This window comes from Medicago sativa, chromosome 4 (assembly GCF_051527215.1).
Source record: "Medicago sativa cultivar Bolivia chromosome 4, Bolivia_mono, whole genome shotgun sequence".
Taxonomy (NCBI): domain Eukaryota; kingdom Viridiplantae; phylum Streptophyta; class Magnoliopsida; order Fabales; family Fabaceae; genus Medicago; species Medicago sativa.
In genome coordinates, this window is record NC_140752.1 from 48,244,967 (window position 1) to 48,264,540 (window position 19,574).

General features: G+C 36.0%; 2 protein-coding genes across 2 annotated transcripts; both read left to right on the forward strand.

The window, feature by feature from the left end:
• Positions 1 to 463: 463 nt before the first annotated feature.
• On the forward strand, positions 464 to 9,518 carry LOC146929458 (putative inactive purple acid phosphatase 27). Its single transcript, XM_085701373.1, has 13 exons — positions 464 to 953; positions 1,031 to 1,118; positions 4,816 to 5,082; positions 6,062 to 6,170; positions 6,479 to 6,593; positions 6,867 to 6,999; positions 7,257 to 7,444; positions 7,554 to 7,740; positions 7,833 to 7,900; positions 8,163 to 8,253; positions 8,341 to 8,529; positions 9,038 to 9,118; positions 9,241 to 9,518. The coding sequence occupies exons 1-13, from the start codon at positions 619 to 621 to the stop codon at positions 9,292 to 9,294; spliced, it is 1,905 nt and encodes a 634-aa protein (XP_085557499.1). The 5' UTR covers positions 464 to 618; the 3' UTR covers positions 9,295 to 9,518.
• A 9,019-nt stretch (positions 9,519 to 18,537) lies between these two features.
• On the forward strand, positions 18,538 to 19,554 carry LOC146929459 (uncharacterized). Its single transcript, XM_085707330.1, has one exon. It carries the CDS (start codon positions 18,538 to 18,540, stop codon positions 19,552 to 19,554), a length of 1,017 nt encoding a protein of 338 aa, XP_085563456.1.
• The last annotated feature ends 20 nt before the right edge of the window (positions 19,555 to 19,574 follow it).

Sequence of the window (19,574 nt, forward strand, 5' to 3'; positions counted from 1 at the left end):
CTAACACTCCTTCAATCATTAAGTGAAATCAACATGGATCCTACCATTTTATATGTGATCCACATCAATTGATAAATATGGTTTATAATAATATTTTAGATGCATCAATTATTCAAGGAACTTAAAAAATAATATTTCTTTATAATACTAAGATGATAAGTAGTTATTTCTAAAGTAAAAAAATGGGAGTATTTTTTTTTGTGGTGGTCTGGATTCGAACCTCAGACCTTGCATATTTTATGCATTGTCCCTACCAACTGAGCTAAGCTCAGAACGAAAAAAAAGGGAGCATACTTAAACATTTGAAAGCATGGAATATAGGGATACTAGTTGAAAAAAAAAGTTTAACATTTGAATTAGAGTTGATTTAAAAGATGACATGTAAACCCATCATCAATTGACATGTTACAATAACTGCGTGTTTTCTTCACTTATAAAAGCACCTCTCATTTTGTGAAATCCTAAGAGTTATCATCATTACTACTAAGAAAAGGAAAGAGTTTGATTAAAGATACAAACCAAAACCAAGGCCTCATTTTCTTCCTTTCAAAACAATCACACAAAAAGCTTTAACCTTAATTGAAATTCTATAGTCTTACTTTCCATTCATCTTCATTCATGGAATCCTCAAATTGGGTTCTCAAACATGTATTCATTTTACTCTTTTTCTTCCTTATTAGCCCTTCAATGTCTACAACTTTCCCTTCCTCAACTTTGGACCTTACGGTTAAACACACTAAATCCTTACACCAAAATTTTACTGCATTATCAGATTTTAGGTTGATAAATAGAAGAATTTTGAATGATTGTTCTCATTTAAGTCCTTATCTTAAACTGAATATCAGCTCAAATTCTAAATTGTTGGATGAGGAGTTTGTCACGGTTACCGTCACCGGCGTTTCGAAACCGAGAGATGGAGATTGGGTGGCTATGATCTCACCTTCAAATTCCAAGTAAGAATATTACATTGGTGATGAAAATGAATGTTAATTAATTATTTTAATTTATTCTTTTAATTGAATACATGCAGTGTTAAAGCTTGTCTTCTCAATGAGTTCTATTATCTACAAACTGGTGATACTGCAAAACTTCCTCTGCTTTGCCATTACCCTGTCAAGGTATGTCATGCACACAATACATACTTTGAAATTTTTTTATTTTTTTATTTATTCTTTCTTTTTCTCTTTGAGATTAATGATATGGGTTCTTTATTTCTAAAAAGTACATTAATTTATTAAGTAAGACATGTTTGCATAATATCCACAGCTTATGATGTCTTTCAAATTATTATTTTTTTTGGTGAAAATTCTCTTTCAAATTCTTGAACAAAATAAGTAAATAAACGGGGGGAAAATTAATAAAAAGGGAGCAACGAGGATTCATGATATTGATGGTTTCTAACAATAGCATGGCTCATAAGTATATTACTTCTAGCTTGTTTGGCAAATTATTAATTGGTTTGCAATCCATTTTCAACCACCTTATCTTCGAGGTTAATTCCCACCACAACCTTTGGATATTTATTGATATTTTTATATTATAATTCCAAGAAAATAAATGGAAAGTTATTTCCATCATTTTGTATTGTCAAGGGTTTATGCTAGTTTATATTCTCACAACTTAGCAAGCTATAGTTGAGATCAATATTGGAAAACCCCAAAATATTAATTAAATTTCCTTAATTAGAAACTCTTTTACTATTTAGAAAAAAACTATTGATTTTTTTTTTTAATATTTTATTGGTGATTAGGTTGATATCACACATCAAGTTATCAACCAAGTTGTCACCTTCAATATACATAAATATTATGAAAACAATAGTTGTGTTGGCATTAATGAGAACCTTAACATTCTTATATTTAGTAAAAAATTAAACTCGAGGAGGCTTCATTTAGAGGTTGATCATATTATCAACATTTATTAATAATTGCTCTTGTCAATATTAAAAACCTATTTAATTAAATGCTGAAATTATCTATGCAAAAGTCAACTACCCATAATTCATTCATACTACTAAATTAGCATTTAATTGGTCGTTGGTGCCACATAGCCTTTCCTCCAAGTATATCTTCATACACGCTTGCTCTTTGTTCATGCGCACCTTGTGATTGAGAGTATTGCTTTTTTTTTTTTTGAGCAAGAGAGTATTGCTTATCATCAAAGGATTTAAACGTGGACCATTCAAAAATAGTATGAGTCTAAATTCACCGTATTGAAACCAAGTTTTCATCGTCATATAACAGGGACTAATCACCGTCCAGAAAACCAAACATGTGGGGGGCACATATGATGCCTTCTTAGTTCTCCCAATCAAATTGTTTTTATACACATGAGCTAGAAATTAAACTTCTGACAGTATGTTTAAGAGGCTCTAATTCCTTATTCATCTAAACATGGCCGTTTTTACGAATCCAGAGGCTCGGTTCTGTAAGTGAAAAGAGACTCGTCAAAATAAAAATGCATTTTTTTTTTAAAAGAACAATGTTCAATTTAAATTTTTTAAACGATAAATACAAGGTGTCGTATATATGTTATACATTTAAAGGTGAAAATCACTACCGTATACATGAGGAACCTCAAACCACCATCCAAAAAAACATCCACCTAACACCAAAATCAAAAGGCCCCAATTCTAATAGGCCTAAAACAAGACAACAGAAATGAAAAGTGGAAACCTGGGGAGTAGTGGGGTAGTACTTAGTGGTACTATTGGGCTATAATTTTTTTTTTTTTAGACCGATACCTTGGGGAGGTCCAGTTTCATTGAGTGGTTTGCACACCCCAAGGTCCGGCCCTCCATCTGAACCAATCCATTGTCAGTTATATTTAACATTTTTAAATGTCTATGTTATTAGATTAGAAGCACCGTATCATTAGCTACATAACTTGCACGCACACCTTTTGAAGTTTAAACTCTATCAACCGATTAAGATTCACACGGACGGTATATGCATGGATTATTTATTAATTTAGTTGGTTCAATTTTAAATTAACGATCAATATATTATTTAAAAATAATTTGATGAAAATATACTATCAGTTGGCCAATCTCAAATCCATAGAGCAGTTTAAGTCGACGAAGATGTGTAACTACATGATGTCTTTATCAATGCAGTGGGGGACTCTGGATCCCTCAATATCCACACATCTGGTTCAAATAATTGCCTCTTATTGCATAAACAAAAGATACTTACATATGGTTTAGAATCAACATTATTAACATATGCATTCATCCCAACACGTCAAAATCATACATAAATGCATATTACGTGTTCTCTTTTAATTCCTCATGTGACGACATTACGATCTCAATAGCACAACCATTTAAGCCTTAATTTTTTTTATCATATTTTTCGAATATAGATCTATTAAATATTTAATACTATTTTTCTGCAAAGGAAAATATTATATTTTTTTCAGTATCTAATTTTATATCTTTGATAATACTTAAACATTTATTTTACATCATCGTATATTTATTTTCAAGTGTAAACACAAAGAATGAGATAGTACCTGTCATAGGAGGGACATGGACATTAAAGCCAAAAAAATATGCTCTCTTGACGTAATTGTCAAAGTTTACGTTCACGCAATAATTTATCCAAATTGAGATCAAAACAATGTTTCGTGGCATTCCTATAAGATGTTTTGGTTAAGGTAGAATAAAGGTATATTCCTATTTGCCTGTGGAATATAAATTTATTAAATGTTTAATTTATGTATAAAAAGATTTTATACTATTAAATTTAACAAAAGATTTTACACCATCAATCAATTGCAACCGTGAGATAATTTAAAATGTTTGAGTATACCATAACTATTTCTAAAATCACATTTACAATTGGTTGTTATGTGTTGAGACTTGAGAGTATAAAACATTTTATGCCGACACTACATAAAAAATAAACTTATTTTTGAATAGAAAATGGGCTCTAATATTTCATCTTCGTGAAAATGAAAAAATGCTCTCAATTCTCTGTCATGATATTCTCAATACATCTTTTTATTTGATTTTAAAAGATATTAGTATAGATTAAACTCTCTCCCATTGCATAAGGGGTGCCACAAAGAGATAAAAAAAGAGTACCCAATACAAGCGTCCCTAAAAATCCATAGTAGAATGAAACAAAATATTACCAAGTAGTATAATCAAGACAAACCAAAGGGTTGGACCACTACACATGAGAGTTATCTCCCTTATTTATGAATTTAATAACATTATATTTCTTAATAAGTCCTTAAATTGAATACGAAGCTAAAAGGTAAGTAAACTGGGACATGATCATGAAGAAAATTGCGACTTCTGATTTTTTTATCTTTAAGTGAAAGTGTTTATCACAAAATAACTAATTATGTGTCATGAAATTAAGATTATATTAAAAGAATTGACATATATTAAGAATAGTAATAATTTGAAAAATAAAATTATATTAGTGGTCTAGGAGATTAATTATTTGGCTAGTCGGTTTGATAATTGGTTAAGTTCTAAATACGCTATATAAATACTGCAATTTGGGCTTTGCCCTCTTTTTGTACCAAAAAAAAAAAAAATACTGCAATTTGTCTAGAAGTCATAGCTCAACTGCTAAATGCCGAAATTACAAGGCAGGACGTCATGACCCGAGTTTGAACCCGGGACCTCACAGTTGTATGTGAGTTTATTTTCAGTGGATTACCACTTCATCTAAGACCAAAAAAAATAAAAAATACTGCAATTTATCCTTTAATATAAATTCTGCAATTGCAGTCTTTAATATATTACTTGAAATAATAATAATGTTTGTGTGTGTATTCTGATTAATAACTAAAATGCAGGCACAATACTTGAAAAACGATCCAGATTACATGAGCTGCAAAAAGAAAGAATGCAAGAAAGAACAGAATGGGAAATGCAGTGTGACAACTTGTAGTGGTTCAATAAAATTTCATGTTATCAACATTAGAAGTGACATAGAGTTTGTGTTCTTCAGTGGTGGCTTTCTCAGCCCCTGCCTTGTTGGAAGGTCCAGTCCTCTGAGTTTTGCTAATCCTAAGAAGCCACTTCATGGACATATCTCAAGTATAGATTCAACTGCAACATCGGTAAGTACCATTACTAGTGTTATGCTTCAAATCATCTTTGTTCATTTATTTCGAAATGCATGGTTTTAAATAAAGGTTCTCGGTTGCAAACTTGGGCCGCAATATAATGGTTTTGATCTGTCCGGTGAGGATGGATGAGAGGCAATGGTGGTGGAAAGTGCTCTGGTACGGTGGTGATGAGTCTTCGCAATGGAACCACGTTAGCACTCCAACGCTTAAGTCAGTAATGGAACTGAGAAAGAGTGTGTAGAAAGTGTTGTGAAAAATGAATCATACCTTGAGGGTGAAGCAATGTCACCCTTATATAGGCGCGCGTTGAGAATAACTGTCCCCGGGTTTTGCGGAGTGTGATTAGGGAGCGGTTAGATGACACGTGTAGGATGATCCTCTTCGCGGGGGCGTGCTTGGCTGCAGTGCGGCGCATTAAAGTTGATGTGTTCCTTCAGGCGTGGGGCTTTAAGGCGGTGCAAGTTTAAGCCACGTTATCGTGGGATTGGTCTTCTGACCAGTCCAGAACAGTTTTTGATTTTGCCAAAACTGTGACGCACTTGCAAATGAGGTTGCATCGCCCACATTTGACCGCAATTCTCTGCAGTTTAAAGAATTGCAACACAACTTCAACTGTTACCGTGACCTCTATTTAGAACCATACTCTTATATTAGGCCGACCAACGGAAAAAATATTAGTTAATCTTTTATTATGTCCAAAATCCAACCGAACATGAAAGAGTTTAATTTTGATACATTTTTAATTTAAAAAGTTTCCACTTTCTCGAAATCACAAATCAATAACATGTGTGACTTTATAAGTAGTAATGATTCTATTCAAATATTTTTAACGATATGACGATTATGATTGACTGAAAGTGTAAAAAATCTTTACACTAACAACGTATATGAATTAAGAATGCCAGAGATACCGACAAAATGGCCACTCATACACCAGAATCTAATAATTATAAAATGATTGGTGTTGCAGATGAGATTGACGTGGGTTAGTGGGGACAAGGAACCTCAGCAAATCCAATATGCAAATGGAAAAACAGTAACTTCTGCAGTCACTACTTTTTCACAAGAAGATATGTGCAGTGAGTGATAACTTTACTTGTCCATGCTCATTTAAGTATTTGTTTCATAGAGAAATTCTTAGGTGGTCCAGGACCAAGAAATTTTCTTTGGTCACAACCAAAGAAAGAAGAGAGAGAAGAGAGAAGAGAGAGAAAATGGAAAGTATTTGTTTATTTGTGAAGAGAGAGAAGGCAAAAACTCTATGTGTGACCAAACCAAATTTCTGGGTTCTGGTTCACACAAGAGTTTCTCTGTTTCATATATGATTCTATATATAGCTTTAAAATAGCTTTATCTAAGATTAATTTTTTCCATCTTGAATTGATAGGTTCAGTAGTGCCTAGTCCTGCCAAGGATTTTGGATGGCATGATCCAGGATTCATCCATTCAGCACTTATGACTGGACTTAAGCCATCAAGTGCCTACTCCTACAGATATGGAAGGTATGAAGTTTCCATGTTAGATGTGTTCATAACTTAAATTAGTATGAAAAATGTTGTGGTTGCGATTGCAGTTATACCGAAAACTTTGATATTGTGGTAAAATGTGATCACAATTGCCAGTTATAGACCGCAATTTAGAACCGTTGGCAGACTATTTAATGGAATACTAGTTGTACACTTGATTTGCAAATATTTATATTTGTGAACAAATTATGACAAGAAGTTATGATTTTGCTCATAAAGTAATTTGATTTTGTTCCGATGATGGTCTAGTAACTCGGCTGATTGGAGTGAACAAACCAAATTTTCAACTCCACCAGCTGGAGGATCAGATGAGCTGAAATTCATTTCCTTTGGTGACATGGGAAAAACCCCTCTTGATGCTTCAGAAGAACACTACATTCAGGTAAATTTCTATTTCAAATTAAATAAGCTTTGGAATTTTAATGCATACACGCATTAAGAAATGACTAGTGGTGAACTATGAAGCATTGGCATAGACACCGAACACACAAATTTAAGTAAATGAAAATAATGGAATGTAATCACATGTGTCAGTGTTGTGTCTGACATCGACACATGTCATATATAATTGAACACATCTTCAATTTGAAGTGTCGGTGCTACATCTTCGATTTGACCATCTTGATTGAATTTGAACAGCCTGGAGCACTATCGGTTATCAAAGCTATAGCTAATGAAGTGAACTCCAACAATGTAAACTCGGTGTTTCACATTGGAGACATAAGTTATGCAACTGGTTTTCTAGCAGAATGGGATTTCTTCTTGAACCTTATTAGTCCAGTAGCTTCAAGAGTTTCATACATGACAGCAATTGGGAATCATGAGAGGTATTGCAATGACTTTATACAAATTATGTATTAAGAAAATGAATGCGAGTGTGCAATGACTTATGAGTTATGACATATCATTACTGAACTTGTTCTTATTTATATTCAGAGATTATGTCGATTCTGGTTCAGTTTATGTTACTCCTGACTCTGGTGGTGAATGCGGTGTACCATATGAAACATACTTTCCAATGCCAACTGCAGCAAAGGATAAGCCTTGGTACTCTATTGAACAAGGAAGTGTTCATTTCACAGTAATATCAACTGAACATGGCTGGTCTGAAAATTCTGAGCAGGTAAAATAATAAAGAAATTCATTATTTTTAATTTCAAATATTCTAGTTTAATCAAATAGCTGAGACATTTATATGTGATTTTTGTTTTGCAGTATAACTGGATGAAAAAGGACATGGCATCTGTTAATAGACAACATACTCCTTGGCTGATTTTCATGGGGTAAGTGATCGTTGTGTAATTTTTCCGAACCATTGTTTTAAAAACTGAACTAGACAACAAACTCGTGAGACCTACGGATCATGGTTCAACCACCTTTAGCCGCTTGAACCGAAACCAAACAGCTACCAAACCGCCAAAATAACTGAATTGTAGTAAAGGCAGATTCAAGATTCAAACAGTTAAACCATCTGGTTTGGTTCAGTATTTAAAATATTGTTATCAACTTCATAACATCTATTAAACATAAAATTCTAATATACAGACATAGACCAATGTACACTTCCAACAACGGATTGTCATCTAAAGATCAGAAATTTATTAAAGCTGTGGAGCCATTGCTGTTACAGAATAAGGCAAGAACATCAAACTTTCTTGGAATTTGGTTATTTATAGTTCCTTGTATAAGAAGCTAACTTATGTACATTGTGAACATGAAACAGGTTGACTTGGTTCTTTTTGGCCATGTGCATAATTATGAGAGAACTTGTTCTGTCTATCAGAATAAGTGCAAAGCCATTCCTATAAAAGATCAAAAGGGAGTAGACACATATGATAACAGAAATTATACTGCACCTGTACATGCTGTCATTGGCATGGCTGGTTTCGCCTTAGACAAATTCTCAAACAATGTAACTAATTTTCCTTTCGTCACACTCTTTTATAATGATTGTTCTAAATTGAGGTTATAGCGCAGTGGCAGTTATGCTGCTAACTTTGATATTTCAGCAAAATACTGCCGACCTATGAAGCATAGATACGGACACGGACACTAGACACGACACTGACACTGATACGTTGACACCGCTAATAATTTGAAAAAAATCACATAATTCAGTGTAATTATATGTGTCGGTGTCGGACACGACACATGTCCGACACCGGGACACGCCTAATCCGAGGTCCGTGCTTCATCGCTGCCGACAAAGACGTAATTATGATTACAAAGCCGTTGCAGAGACATCTCAAACCTTTATATTGCGGCCACTATTGCAAATGCATACCGCAATTTAGATTTATGTCTATACTTAATCCTTCACTCTTTTTATACTTTCTATTCTTTCAAGAAAGTTACTTAACATGCAATTATGCTTATGATTTTTTTACTAGGCAATTAAACTGTATGTGTTGCATTGGCAGGCTGAGAGCTGGAGCTTGAAAAGGATTTCTGAGTTTGGTTATTTAAGAGCACATGCTACTAGAAATGATTTAAACTTAGAGGTTAGTATCAAAATACTTATATTCCAACCTCATAAAATTATCATTCCTTGCTTTGTAATTTATCATATTATATTTAAGTTTGTGATTTTGTGCACTAAGAATTACTTCAACCTTCATTGCAGTTTGTGACATCAGATACAAGAGAAGTTAAGGACAGTTTTCGCATAACAAAGTGAAAGCTTACTCAAAGAATAAGAGAGAAACAAATGTAGAATTGTAGGTCTGATAAAGACAAAGAAAGACAAATAAATACACACATATAGATATATTAAAAGGCAAAGGAGATCTATAAACACAGATAAAAATCATTTCGATTGATTCTTTGTACTCTATATACATGATTGTTAATTTTGTAACAAAGAATTACCTATAATCAATAAAATCTTGTTATTGTAATGTAGCCGGCCTTAATTTCTTGTCATAATCAGGATAAAAATATATACTAATGTTTCATATTATACCCCTACCTAGGGTGGGAATAGTCCGGGCCGTCCAACAAGGACCTATGGTCTAGCTTATTTAAAGCCTAGCTCGGTCCAACTCGTTTAATAAAAATGTTATGCTCAAACTTTTTATAAAGCCTATATTTAATTAAATAGGTCAGACTAATGCTTACAAAAAAGCATATTAAGCCCGTTAAACCGGCCTATTAAACTTTATGTATAATATATCTTCCATTATTGATATTATTGAAGTTTTTTTTCTTCTTCATAAACTCAAGCTTTCATATGATTTGTTTATTTAGTAGTAGATATATTGGTGTGAATATACTTTCATAAGATTTCATTATTTAGTAGTAGACATATTTCAGTGATTTAAGCTTTCGTAAGTTTTGGTCTTTTTTTTTTTGGTAGTGGCTGGGGTTTCAACCCCGAACCTTTGCATATTTTATGCATTGTCCCAACCAACTGAGTTAAGCTCACGAAGACAAGTTTTGGTCTATTTAGTAGTAGATTTATTGGTGTTGCTAGGACTTAATATAAACAAACTTTTAAATAGACTTTCAGACTTTATCAGACATTTAAAAGGGGAATATCTTACCACATACCCGTGCTCTTATACCTTTACCCCAACAATTCATATAAAAAACCAATTTTACCCTTTTTATCATTTCACTCTTTTTTGGTAGTGATGTATTTTTTTTTGGTAGTGATTTCACTTTACACCGGGTAGCACTTTGGTGCCATTAATGGCACCGTGCCATTAAATCTGGGCCATTAATGGCACCAAGGTAGATGTGTTGTGTGGCCCAAATGCAATGACAATGTGTTTGTGTGGCCCAGATTTAATGGCACGGTGCCATTAATGGCACCAAAGTGCTACCCCTTTACACCCTACAATTTGTTTTCTGTACCAAAAAGTTTCCAAGTATTGAATAACCCTCTTGAAAACTTGAGTGTTCCGGTAGTCAAATACAACAAGATTTCATAACAAAAACATATCGGAAAGCTTTAGTTAAGTTGTCCGAAAATTTTGCCGGTGTTGATAACTTGCAGATTTTGTGTATTCTGCAACGCCCATCCGGGTTTCCACATCCCAATTATTTCCTGTCAGTGCAGATTCACAACTTTGATAATTAAACAAAATGGTATTACTTGCACATAAAAACAATAATTTGATGAAACCAAACGCAAATTTTTATTGAAATAAAAGAATTTGAAAAGAGCGTTGTAACAAAAAGAGGAATTATAGATCAATTTAAGGAGATATTTATTTTGTTAACTATGATTCTTTCCCCGTTTTATAATGTAAAAACAGGCATAGATACAAAATTTAAGGAGAAGAAAAATTGAAATGGGGAAAGAGAAGGAAGAGAGAGATGAAATCAGGTGTTGTGTTGCAATGAAGTTGGAACAGGAAGAGAAGAGTCGTAAATCACCAATCCTTTACGGGGGATTAAGTGAAATAAAGGCTGACAAAAATCACAAATTCAGCATGTTTACAATTCCATGAAACCCAACTGAGGTGTTTCCCAATTTACAAATTTGACTATTTGGAAATTATTCAATTCTAAAAAACTTCTGGGCACCGGAAACATTTTGTGGAGTGAAATCCAATGAAAAAAAAAAAGTAAAATTGAGATTTTTTATGATTTGTACGCGTGTCTTAACAAATTCATAGGCCCGGTTTTAATTTTATAAGGAATGCAAAAAAAAATTAAATTCCGGGCCCCAAAAAAAATAAATAAGCCATTTTAAAAAAAAATTATAAATCACACTTTGGTGGGTCTTGAACACATGACCTCACACTCAACAAAAAGTGACCACACCACTAAAGCAAGCTGTACAAACTGAAATAATATGCTTTTAATATATATATAACCATTATTTTCGTGTCTTACATATTAAAAAAAATATTTTGGGCCCCAAAAAATTGGAGGCCCGGTGTCGTCGCCCAGCCTCGACGGGCTATGGGCCGGCCTTGGTGAAGGTATAAGTGTAGGGCTATATGGTAAAACTTTCAGATTTCTGCTCTTCCCCCAGCACATTTCGCTCCCACCCAGCTGAAAATACTATTATGTCCCTGCGTTAGTTAAGTCACGTTGCGTGACTTAGCAAACGCACTTTGTAATTTTTGCGTGACTTAAGTAGCGCGGCGTGAGTTAACTCACACAGCGTTACTTAAGTCATTTAACAGCAACACAGTAACTCAAACCTTCATTTTTCCAACTTCTCAAAATACGAATTTTTCCCCTCCAAGTGCGATTTTCACCATTCTTGTGCCATTCAAAGCCAATTTCTCCCACAATATTAAGTAAGTGATGATTATCCTACTTGATTGCATTTTTTTGGTTGAAATTTTTGAATTTTTGAAGAAATTTAGCATTTTTAGGTTTATATAAATTTTGCTTGCATGTTAGTTTTTATGATTGTTAGTGATGAATTAACTTAGGAATTGTTGTTTAGAGTAACATGTGGTAGTTTAGGTGTTAGAAATTGTTAGATTACTTAGTAGTTTGAAAATTGCACTCTATGTGTTTAGTAAAATGTCTCAATGATAATTTTTTGGTTTTTTTGGATTGTGAATGATCAAATTAGTTAGAATATGGTTTGTTAATGTTGATTATAATATGTTTGACTGCAATATGGTAGTATACGGATTGAAATGACACTGTCGAAATATTAGTGTTGTTGTTGAATTGTTAGAAATGACACAATGTCCGTGTGAAAATGTGTCATTGATTTTTTGCTTTTTTAAATGTTGTGCAGATATGTCTCGAAGGAAAACATCTCAGAGGCCGCCTGAGGTGACGAATGACAGACTTAGGTTAGGGAGAGTGCAGAATTCTACTAGTAGTGCACGGAGGGAGAAGCAGGCACTACACCCTCCTATGGCTGATCGAGGGAGAGGTGGGGGCACGAGACTTGCTAGAGTTGATGCTGCGGAGGGATCATCGTCCCAGACAGGTCTATCCCAGATGGTGGACCCGACGCAGTATCAGCAGGATTATCAGGTGTATCAGCAGGCGCAGGATCAGGCGTATCATTTTGAGCAGCCTTAGCCTCACCATTATCAGTTTGATGCGTATCAGCAGCATCACTATGATGATCATCATGAGCAGCCTGCTATTGAGCAAAAGCATCCTGATATTGAGGAGCCTCATCAACATGATGGTGGGGGTCATGCTTAGGAGGTGCTGAGGGTAGAGTATGAGGCCGGACCGGACGGCTATGGATGGGGGCCTTATGACCTCATGTTTTTACCCGCTTTAGTGGACATGTGGCATGCAGAATATGGGTCGATGCCGATGTAAGTATATTTTAATGTTTATTTTACTTCTTTTACTATTTATACAACTTATTCTAATTAATATTTTACTTATTTAATGTTAGAATGAAAATTTATGTTAGAATGTATTTAATGTTTATTTTACTTATTATTTATATAACAGTGTTGTTTGTTGTTTTTTGTTTTTGTATTTCAGTTTCGAAAAAAACATAGGGTGAAAGGTATCTCGCACGGGAAGAGTTTGAGCCTTAAAAAGTTGACATTGCCTCAGCCGGGTGCACAAAATGATTGGTTTTGGTCAGAAGTGAATATTTTCGGTCTTACTCCCCTCCTGACTAGTGGGTACGAGAACATCTCTCACGGGTTCGTTTGTGCGATGTTAGAGAGATGGCATGAGGAGACCAGCGGCTTCCATCTACCTGTTGGGGAGATGACCATCACACTAGATGATGTGGCGTGTCTCTTAGGCATCGCCATCACTGGGAGGCTCCTTCCTGATAAAGAGTTAACCCGTGAGGAGGGGATAGAAATGATGTCGGCGGACCTACTTTTTACAGCAGAGGCTGCCGCTAAGGAGGTGTAAAGACAGGGTGCTGCTCACATCAGTTTCGGCATACTGAAGCAGCGCTACGAGGAGCTCTTGAATAGGTGTAATCAGCTGCTTGAGCCTAACACACAAGAGGAGCAAAATGAGCAAACTGAAGTTAGGATGGCCTGCATTAAGGCGTTTTTTTTGCTCTTGCTTGGCTGGACCATTTTTGCCAGCAAGAACAACAGAAGCATTAATATGTTGTGGCTGCTTGCGCTGCAAGATATGGACGAATTGGACAGCTGGTCATAGGGTGGGATGGGACTTTCTTTCCTATATGACCAGCTATCTCTTACATCCGACTCATCTGTGGCCTCCTGTGGTGGTTACATGACCTTACTTGTGGTAATATTTTTTTTTCTTCTTTTTTATTTATTGGATCATAAATGTTTAGTTGTTTGTATAATACTTGTGCTGAAATAAATATTGGGTGGGATGAGACTTGCTTTCTTATATGACCAGCTATATCTTACATCCGACTCATCTGTGGCCTCCTGTGGTGGTTACATGACCTTGCTTGTGGTAACATTTGTTTTTCTTCTTTTTTACTTATTAGATCGCAAATGTTTAGTTGTTTGTATAATACTTGTGTTGAAATAAATATTTGTTTCTTTGTGTTTGCAGGGATGGACTTTGGCACACTTCATGAACATCATTCCAAGGATTGATGATGATGACTACGACCCTACTATTTCCCCGCTTGTGAGTCAATGGAGACCTCCCAGGGGCTTTTCTAATCCTGGACACTACAGAGATGCCATTGATTCGATGGACCATTCTCATGTCATCTGGAGTCCGTACGAGAGAAGACGACACATCACGCCCTTTCAGGACATATGCTGGTACTCCGGATGGATCATGGCCGGCAGAGACAGGATGGTCCGTCACTTGCCAGAGCGGGTTCTTAGGCAGTATGAGTTTGTCCAGACACGGCCCAGGCCTTCAACAGACATTGAGCTTCTTGCGGCAGACGACGTGGCCCAGGCCTTCACGGTGTTTGCTATACATGTTCTCAGCCATCAGTAGAGGGTCATCCGATTCCGGATAACGAGTTGTGGGCTCATTCTAGGGGGTACATGAGATGGTTCCTTAGATTATCACATCCTATACTGACCCCCCCCCCCTGGGGTCATTCCTGACTACGCAGCTGATGCCCATCCTCGCCCTGGCCCTCCTTACGAGGAGGTTCTTGTTGAGCAGCAGTGGGCCAGACATCCTCCCGACCCATACCAGATCATCAACAACATCAGAGCCAGAGTGGACGGTGCAATAGGGCATCCTGATGTGTTTTGTAATCCAGAGGAGGTTATTCGCTTGATGCAGAGCATACAGACTGAGTGGAGCATGCTGCAGCAGACGCCAACTCCGCGGAGGAGGAGTAGGAATCCGCGGGATGGAGCATTATGACTTTTGTAGTTTTTTTATGACATTTTGTTGGATTTGGTTGTAATCCTGTTACATTTGCGCTTTTTGGCGTTTTTATGACATTTTTCGTTGTTTTATTTCGTTCATTTTCGTAACTTAATTATGATGCAATTGAATGAATGAATGAATGAATGCTTGAATAAATGATGAAAAATGCATGCAATTGAATGAATGAATGAATGTATGAAAGAAGGACTGAAAAAATTAGGGAAAATAGAGGTTTCTGCCTCTAATGGTTTTCTGCACAGACTGGGCGTGAGTTAACTCACGCATGTGTTAACACTTTGCGTGAGTTAACTCACGCAGCGTTTTAGTCATGCGCATCTTAAGTGTCACAGCGTTAGGTAACTAACGCATAGTTTTACACTTGCGTTAGTTAACTAACGCAGGGCATTTTAGGCATGGTTGCAAGGCACGAGTGTTTTGCGCAGGGGGAAGAGCCAAATTCTAACTTTCGAAGGGTCAGGTCAGACCTTAAAAATGAGCTTGTGATAACTAATAGACCATGCCCATGCCTATAGTTTTTTAAGTAGGCTAGGTTTTGGCCTATAATTTTTCACCCCTACTACCTGTTAATTTGGTCTTTAACTTTTTTAGTTTCAGCAAACACATATTAGTATGCCATTTTATTTATAATTAAAAAAATTAAAATATAGTACTAAGGTCAAATTTAGCGGTAGTTGCTTAGCGTAAAGATATGCAACTTTACTTTTTTTCTTTCTTTTCTATACCATAGATATATAGTTTTTTTTTAAGGACATAGATATATAGATGGGTTGCTTAAAATTAAGAAGCACTCTTTGGCATCCCATTTGTTTCTCCATTGCGAAGTGTTCGGGTCGTTATGGCATCATATCAGGTCTTGGATTGGTGTGTCTGGTGTAGACCCTCTCAATATAAATGAGCATTTCTTTCAATTTACTCATTATACAGGTCATTCAAAGGCATGCCTATCGTTTCTCCAATTACTTTGGCTTCTTTGTGTGTGGCTGCTCTGGGGTAAAGTTAAATTCCATTCTTTTTGGTGGCTAAAAGCTAAAAATGTTACGTTTGTGTATGGCTCTCAGAGATGGTGGTCGGACCCTTTACTGTGTTTGGGTCTCGACTGACTTTTATTCTTGTATATACTTTGTATGACAGTTTGTTGATTGGGGTATTTTCTTTGGTACATCTTGTACTGAGGAGCTTTCACCGCCATTGTTAATATATTTCATTTTGATTTCTTAAAAAAATAATTTTTCCTGTTATTAAAGAAAATTATGTACAATTCTCATCTAAAATGAACAAAAAGAATTGTATGAATGGCAGATGGTTATAGAACTTTATTTTTAGGTAAATTACATTAATCACACTCCTATAAGGTTTTCTTAAACACCCTATAAAAAGCTTATTATATAGTTTTCCCATTTTAAATAAAATAGCTAAAAATAAAGGAAACAATTCAAAACACTTTATTTTTACATGAATATCAAAACAAATCAAGGATTCCGACTGCAATTAGAAAAGCATGCATGCGGCAGCGATAACAAGCGTCAGCGATTCCAAACTTTGCGATTCCTTCTGATGTGCAGTGCAATTCCAAACTTTGCTATCTGCGATTTTTTTTATGTGCAGGTTCCTTATGATATCGCAAGTTCCATGTGCAGTGCGATTTGCGATTCCAAACTTTGGGACTGTGATTCCCTCTGATGTCATCTAAAACAATATTTTTCACGAGCTTTGCTTAAAACGCTATCTGCGATTCTGAAAATATTATCAACTTCAAAAGCCTGTTTGCAATTCTACGTTTCTGAGTTCCATCATGAGTTGCGATTCTACTATTCAAATCTAAATCCTTTTCAAAACGTTATTCTGCGATTCTGATTTATAGAGCGATTCTGATTTATTGAGCAATTCTGCGATTCCAATTTTTGCAATACAGTAAAAGTGATTCTTCAAAATGCTTGCTGAAGGTTTTCTCTCCAACTTTGTGAGAGCTTTTGTGTTTCTCTTCGTGTAAGAGTTTGTGTTGTTGGTTTTCTTTCAAGTGTGGGTACGATGAAAGAGGTAAATTTGGAAGACTTATCACTGAGTGATGACGAGTGACACACATTTCCAAAGCGCGTTCGAAATTCAAATCGAATGGATATGACTTGTTAGTTTATTGCAGTTATAGGTTTGAATTCAAATCTAGGTAGTTATTTTTATTTGTATAAATAGTAGTTTTTCTCAAGGAAAAGTGGTCACAATTCAATCATACAAAAAACTTACACTCAAATTATCCGTATGGAAGCGAGAAACGAGTCACAAGTTGCAATGTATGAATCTGTGTACCAATTTACATTCAATCAATGCAATTTAATCTTATTTTCTTAAATGTCTTTACATTTTACTTGTTTCTTTTGAGCAATTCATCTTACTTTTACTTAATAAATTTCGATTGAGTTCAACTAGGTTGAATTCGATTGTTTTATTTATTTCTGTTAATTTAGTTCTTCAAAGAACAATAACAATTTTCTTGGGAACAATAAAAGCACAATATGTCCTTAAGATTTACTGGTTGATCTTGCAAGTAACTATTTTTTAAACCAGCGGTTGTTTACCAAAAATCAGTGTAAATACCTGTTCGACTAAAGGAGAAAAAAATACGGATGTCTGAGGTGTGGCGACCGGTGAAGGGGGTTGCGGCGAAAGAAATGCAACCAGGGCTATTCTTGTTCCAATTCTTTCACAAACTGGATATGGAGGAGGTTCTGAAGAGTGGTCCGTGGACATATGACAATCACTTGTTGGTTTTGGATAAGCTGCAAATAGGGGTGCCATTGAAGGATATACAGTTGAACTATATAAATATATGGGTTCAGGTTTACAATTCGCCAACTGGTATGATGAAGGACAAAGTAGGAATGGGGTTAGGGAACTATATTGGAGAGTTTATGGAATATGATGGAAATAACAATTCTAGCTTCTGGCGTGAGTATATGAGATTGAAGGTGAGATTTGATATCAGACAACCATTAAAGATAAGGGAAGAAGACAAAGGTGAATGGGGGAGACTGGTGTGTGGTGAATTTCAAGTATGAGAAGTTAGGAACCTTCTATTTTGTGACCGGGGTGTTAGGACATAGCGAGAACAAGTGTGAGGTTAGGTTCTCTCATCTAGATGTTGCGATTCCAAAACGGTGGTCAAATGTGATTAGGGCAGATCCATGGAAGTCGGGTGGGAGGGCGTCATCACAGTGGCTGCGTAAGGATGGAAGTTCTAAGGCTGATGTTGATAAGGAGGGAAGGAAAAGGGCCGAAATAGATGGCAGTCTGAGCCTAGTAGGCAACAGGCATCTCCGACTACTGTGGCGAGGGTGACCATGAGTCAGGTACTGGTGGGCCAGCAGATTGGTTCTACGATTGTGTCAGGTGGGGCCAACAATGGTATGAAGGAGTTAAGGCATGCAAATGCTCCTTTACTGACTTTTACCGAAGATTTGAGATCGGGCACATCTTACTCAACCATTTCCTCGACTAATGATAACCACAACCAGGTGCACAATACAAGTGAGAATGAATATAATGAAGATATGGATTTCCAGTTTCAGAGAAAACGTATGCGAGAGGAAAAACAACTTGTCGAGGATTCCACAAATCAGACTAACAAGCATTTTTTATCGGCACGTCCTGGCGGCCAGGACTGCCGAAACCAATGATTATCTTGAGTTGGAACTGTCGGGGATTGGGCAGCCCGAGTGCAATTCGTAATCTTCGAAACCTGGCTCGGGGACACAAACTAGACATTCTTTTCCTATCTGAAACATTGACTAATAATCGAAGCATGGAAAATATCCACTTCATGTTGGGATATGATTCATGCTTAGCAGTTGATGTAGAAGGCAAGAGCGATGGACTGGCAGTGTTTTGGAAGAATGTTTCTAATTGTCGTGTGTTAAATTACTCTCGCAATTTCATTAATCTGATCGTGGTGGATAGAGAAGCTGGTGATTGGAGATTAACTTGTTATTTTGGCTTTCATGAACGTGCCCGTCGTCGTGATGCTTGGGATTTACTTTGGGAGTTGTGGGATATTTCATCTCTTCCGTGGTGTATCATTGGGGGCTTTAATGATTTATCGTCTCAACAAGACAATGCTGGTATTCATCCTCATCCAAATTGGTTGTGTATGGGCTTCCGTGAAGCAGTTGATGATTCTACCTTATCTGATATTAAATTGCATGGGCATCCATTTATGTGGATCAAGAGTCCGGGTACCAATCGAGTGCTAGAAGAAAGATTGGATATGACTATGGGAAAATTCGAATGGCTGCAACGTTTTCCAGAAGTCAAACTTACAAACTTGCTTACTTCTCACTCAGATCACTCTCCAATATTGCTTGAAACTATACCTACGGTTCATCAGAGGTATAATTATTCTTTTAAATTTGAAAATAGTTGGCTCTTAAAGGACAATATTGATGAGGTGGTGGTGAATGATTGGGGTGGTAATATGGGGTTGGAGCTCGGTGATAGAGTTGTGAATTGCTCTACGAAGTTGCAATGTTGGGGTAGAAGGAAGAGAGTTTGGTTTAAGGAAGAAATTAATCAATGTACCCTTCTTTTAGAGGAACTACGTGCCCAGCCGAATGGTATGATGCTTGCGCATTATGTAGCAACCCGAGCGAAGCATGCTCGACTTCTTGTACAAGAGAAGTCCTTTTGGAAGTAGAGAGCGAAAATGCACTGGTT

Excerpts from the sequence above, each read along its gene's own strand:
- LOC146929459 (XM_085707330.1), top strand. The coding sequence starts at position 18,538 with ATGATTATCTTGAGTTGGAACTGTCGGGGATTGGGCAGCCCGAGTGCA.
- LOC146929458 (XM_085701373.1), top strand. The coding sequence starts at position 619 with ATGGAATCCTCAAATTGGGTTCTCAAACATGTATTCATTTTACTCTTT. Across the intron at positions 5,083-6,061 it reads TAGATTCAACTGCAACATCG|ATGAGATTGACGTGGGTTAG; the intron begins GTAAGTACCATT and ends TTGGTGTTGCAG. Across the intron at positions 6,171-6,478 it reads TTCACAAGAAGATATGTGCA|GTTCAGTAGTGCCTAGTCCT; the intron begins GTGAGTGATAAC and ends TTGAATTGATAG.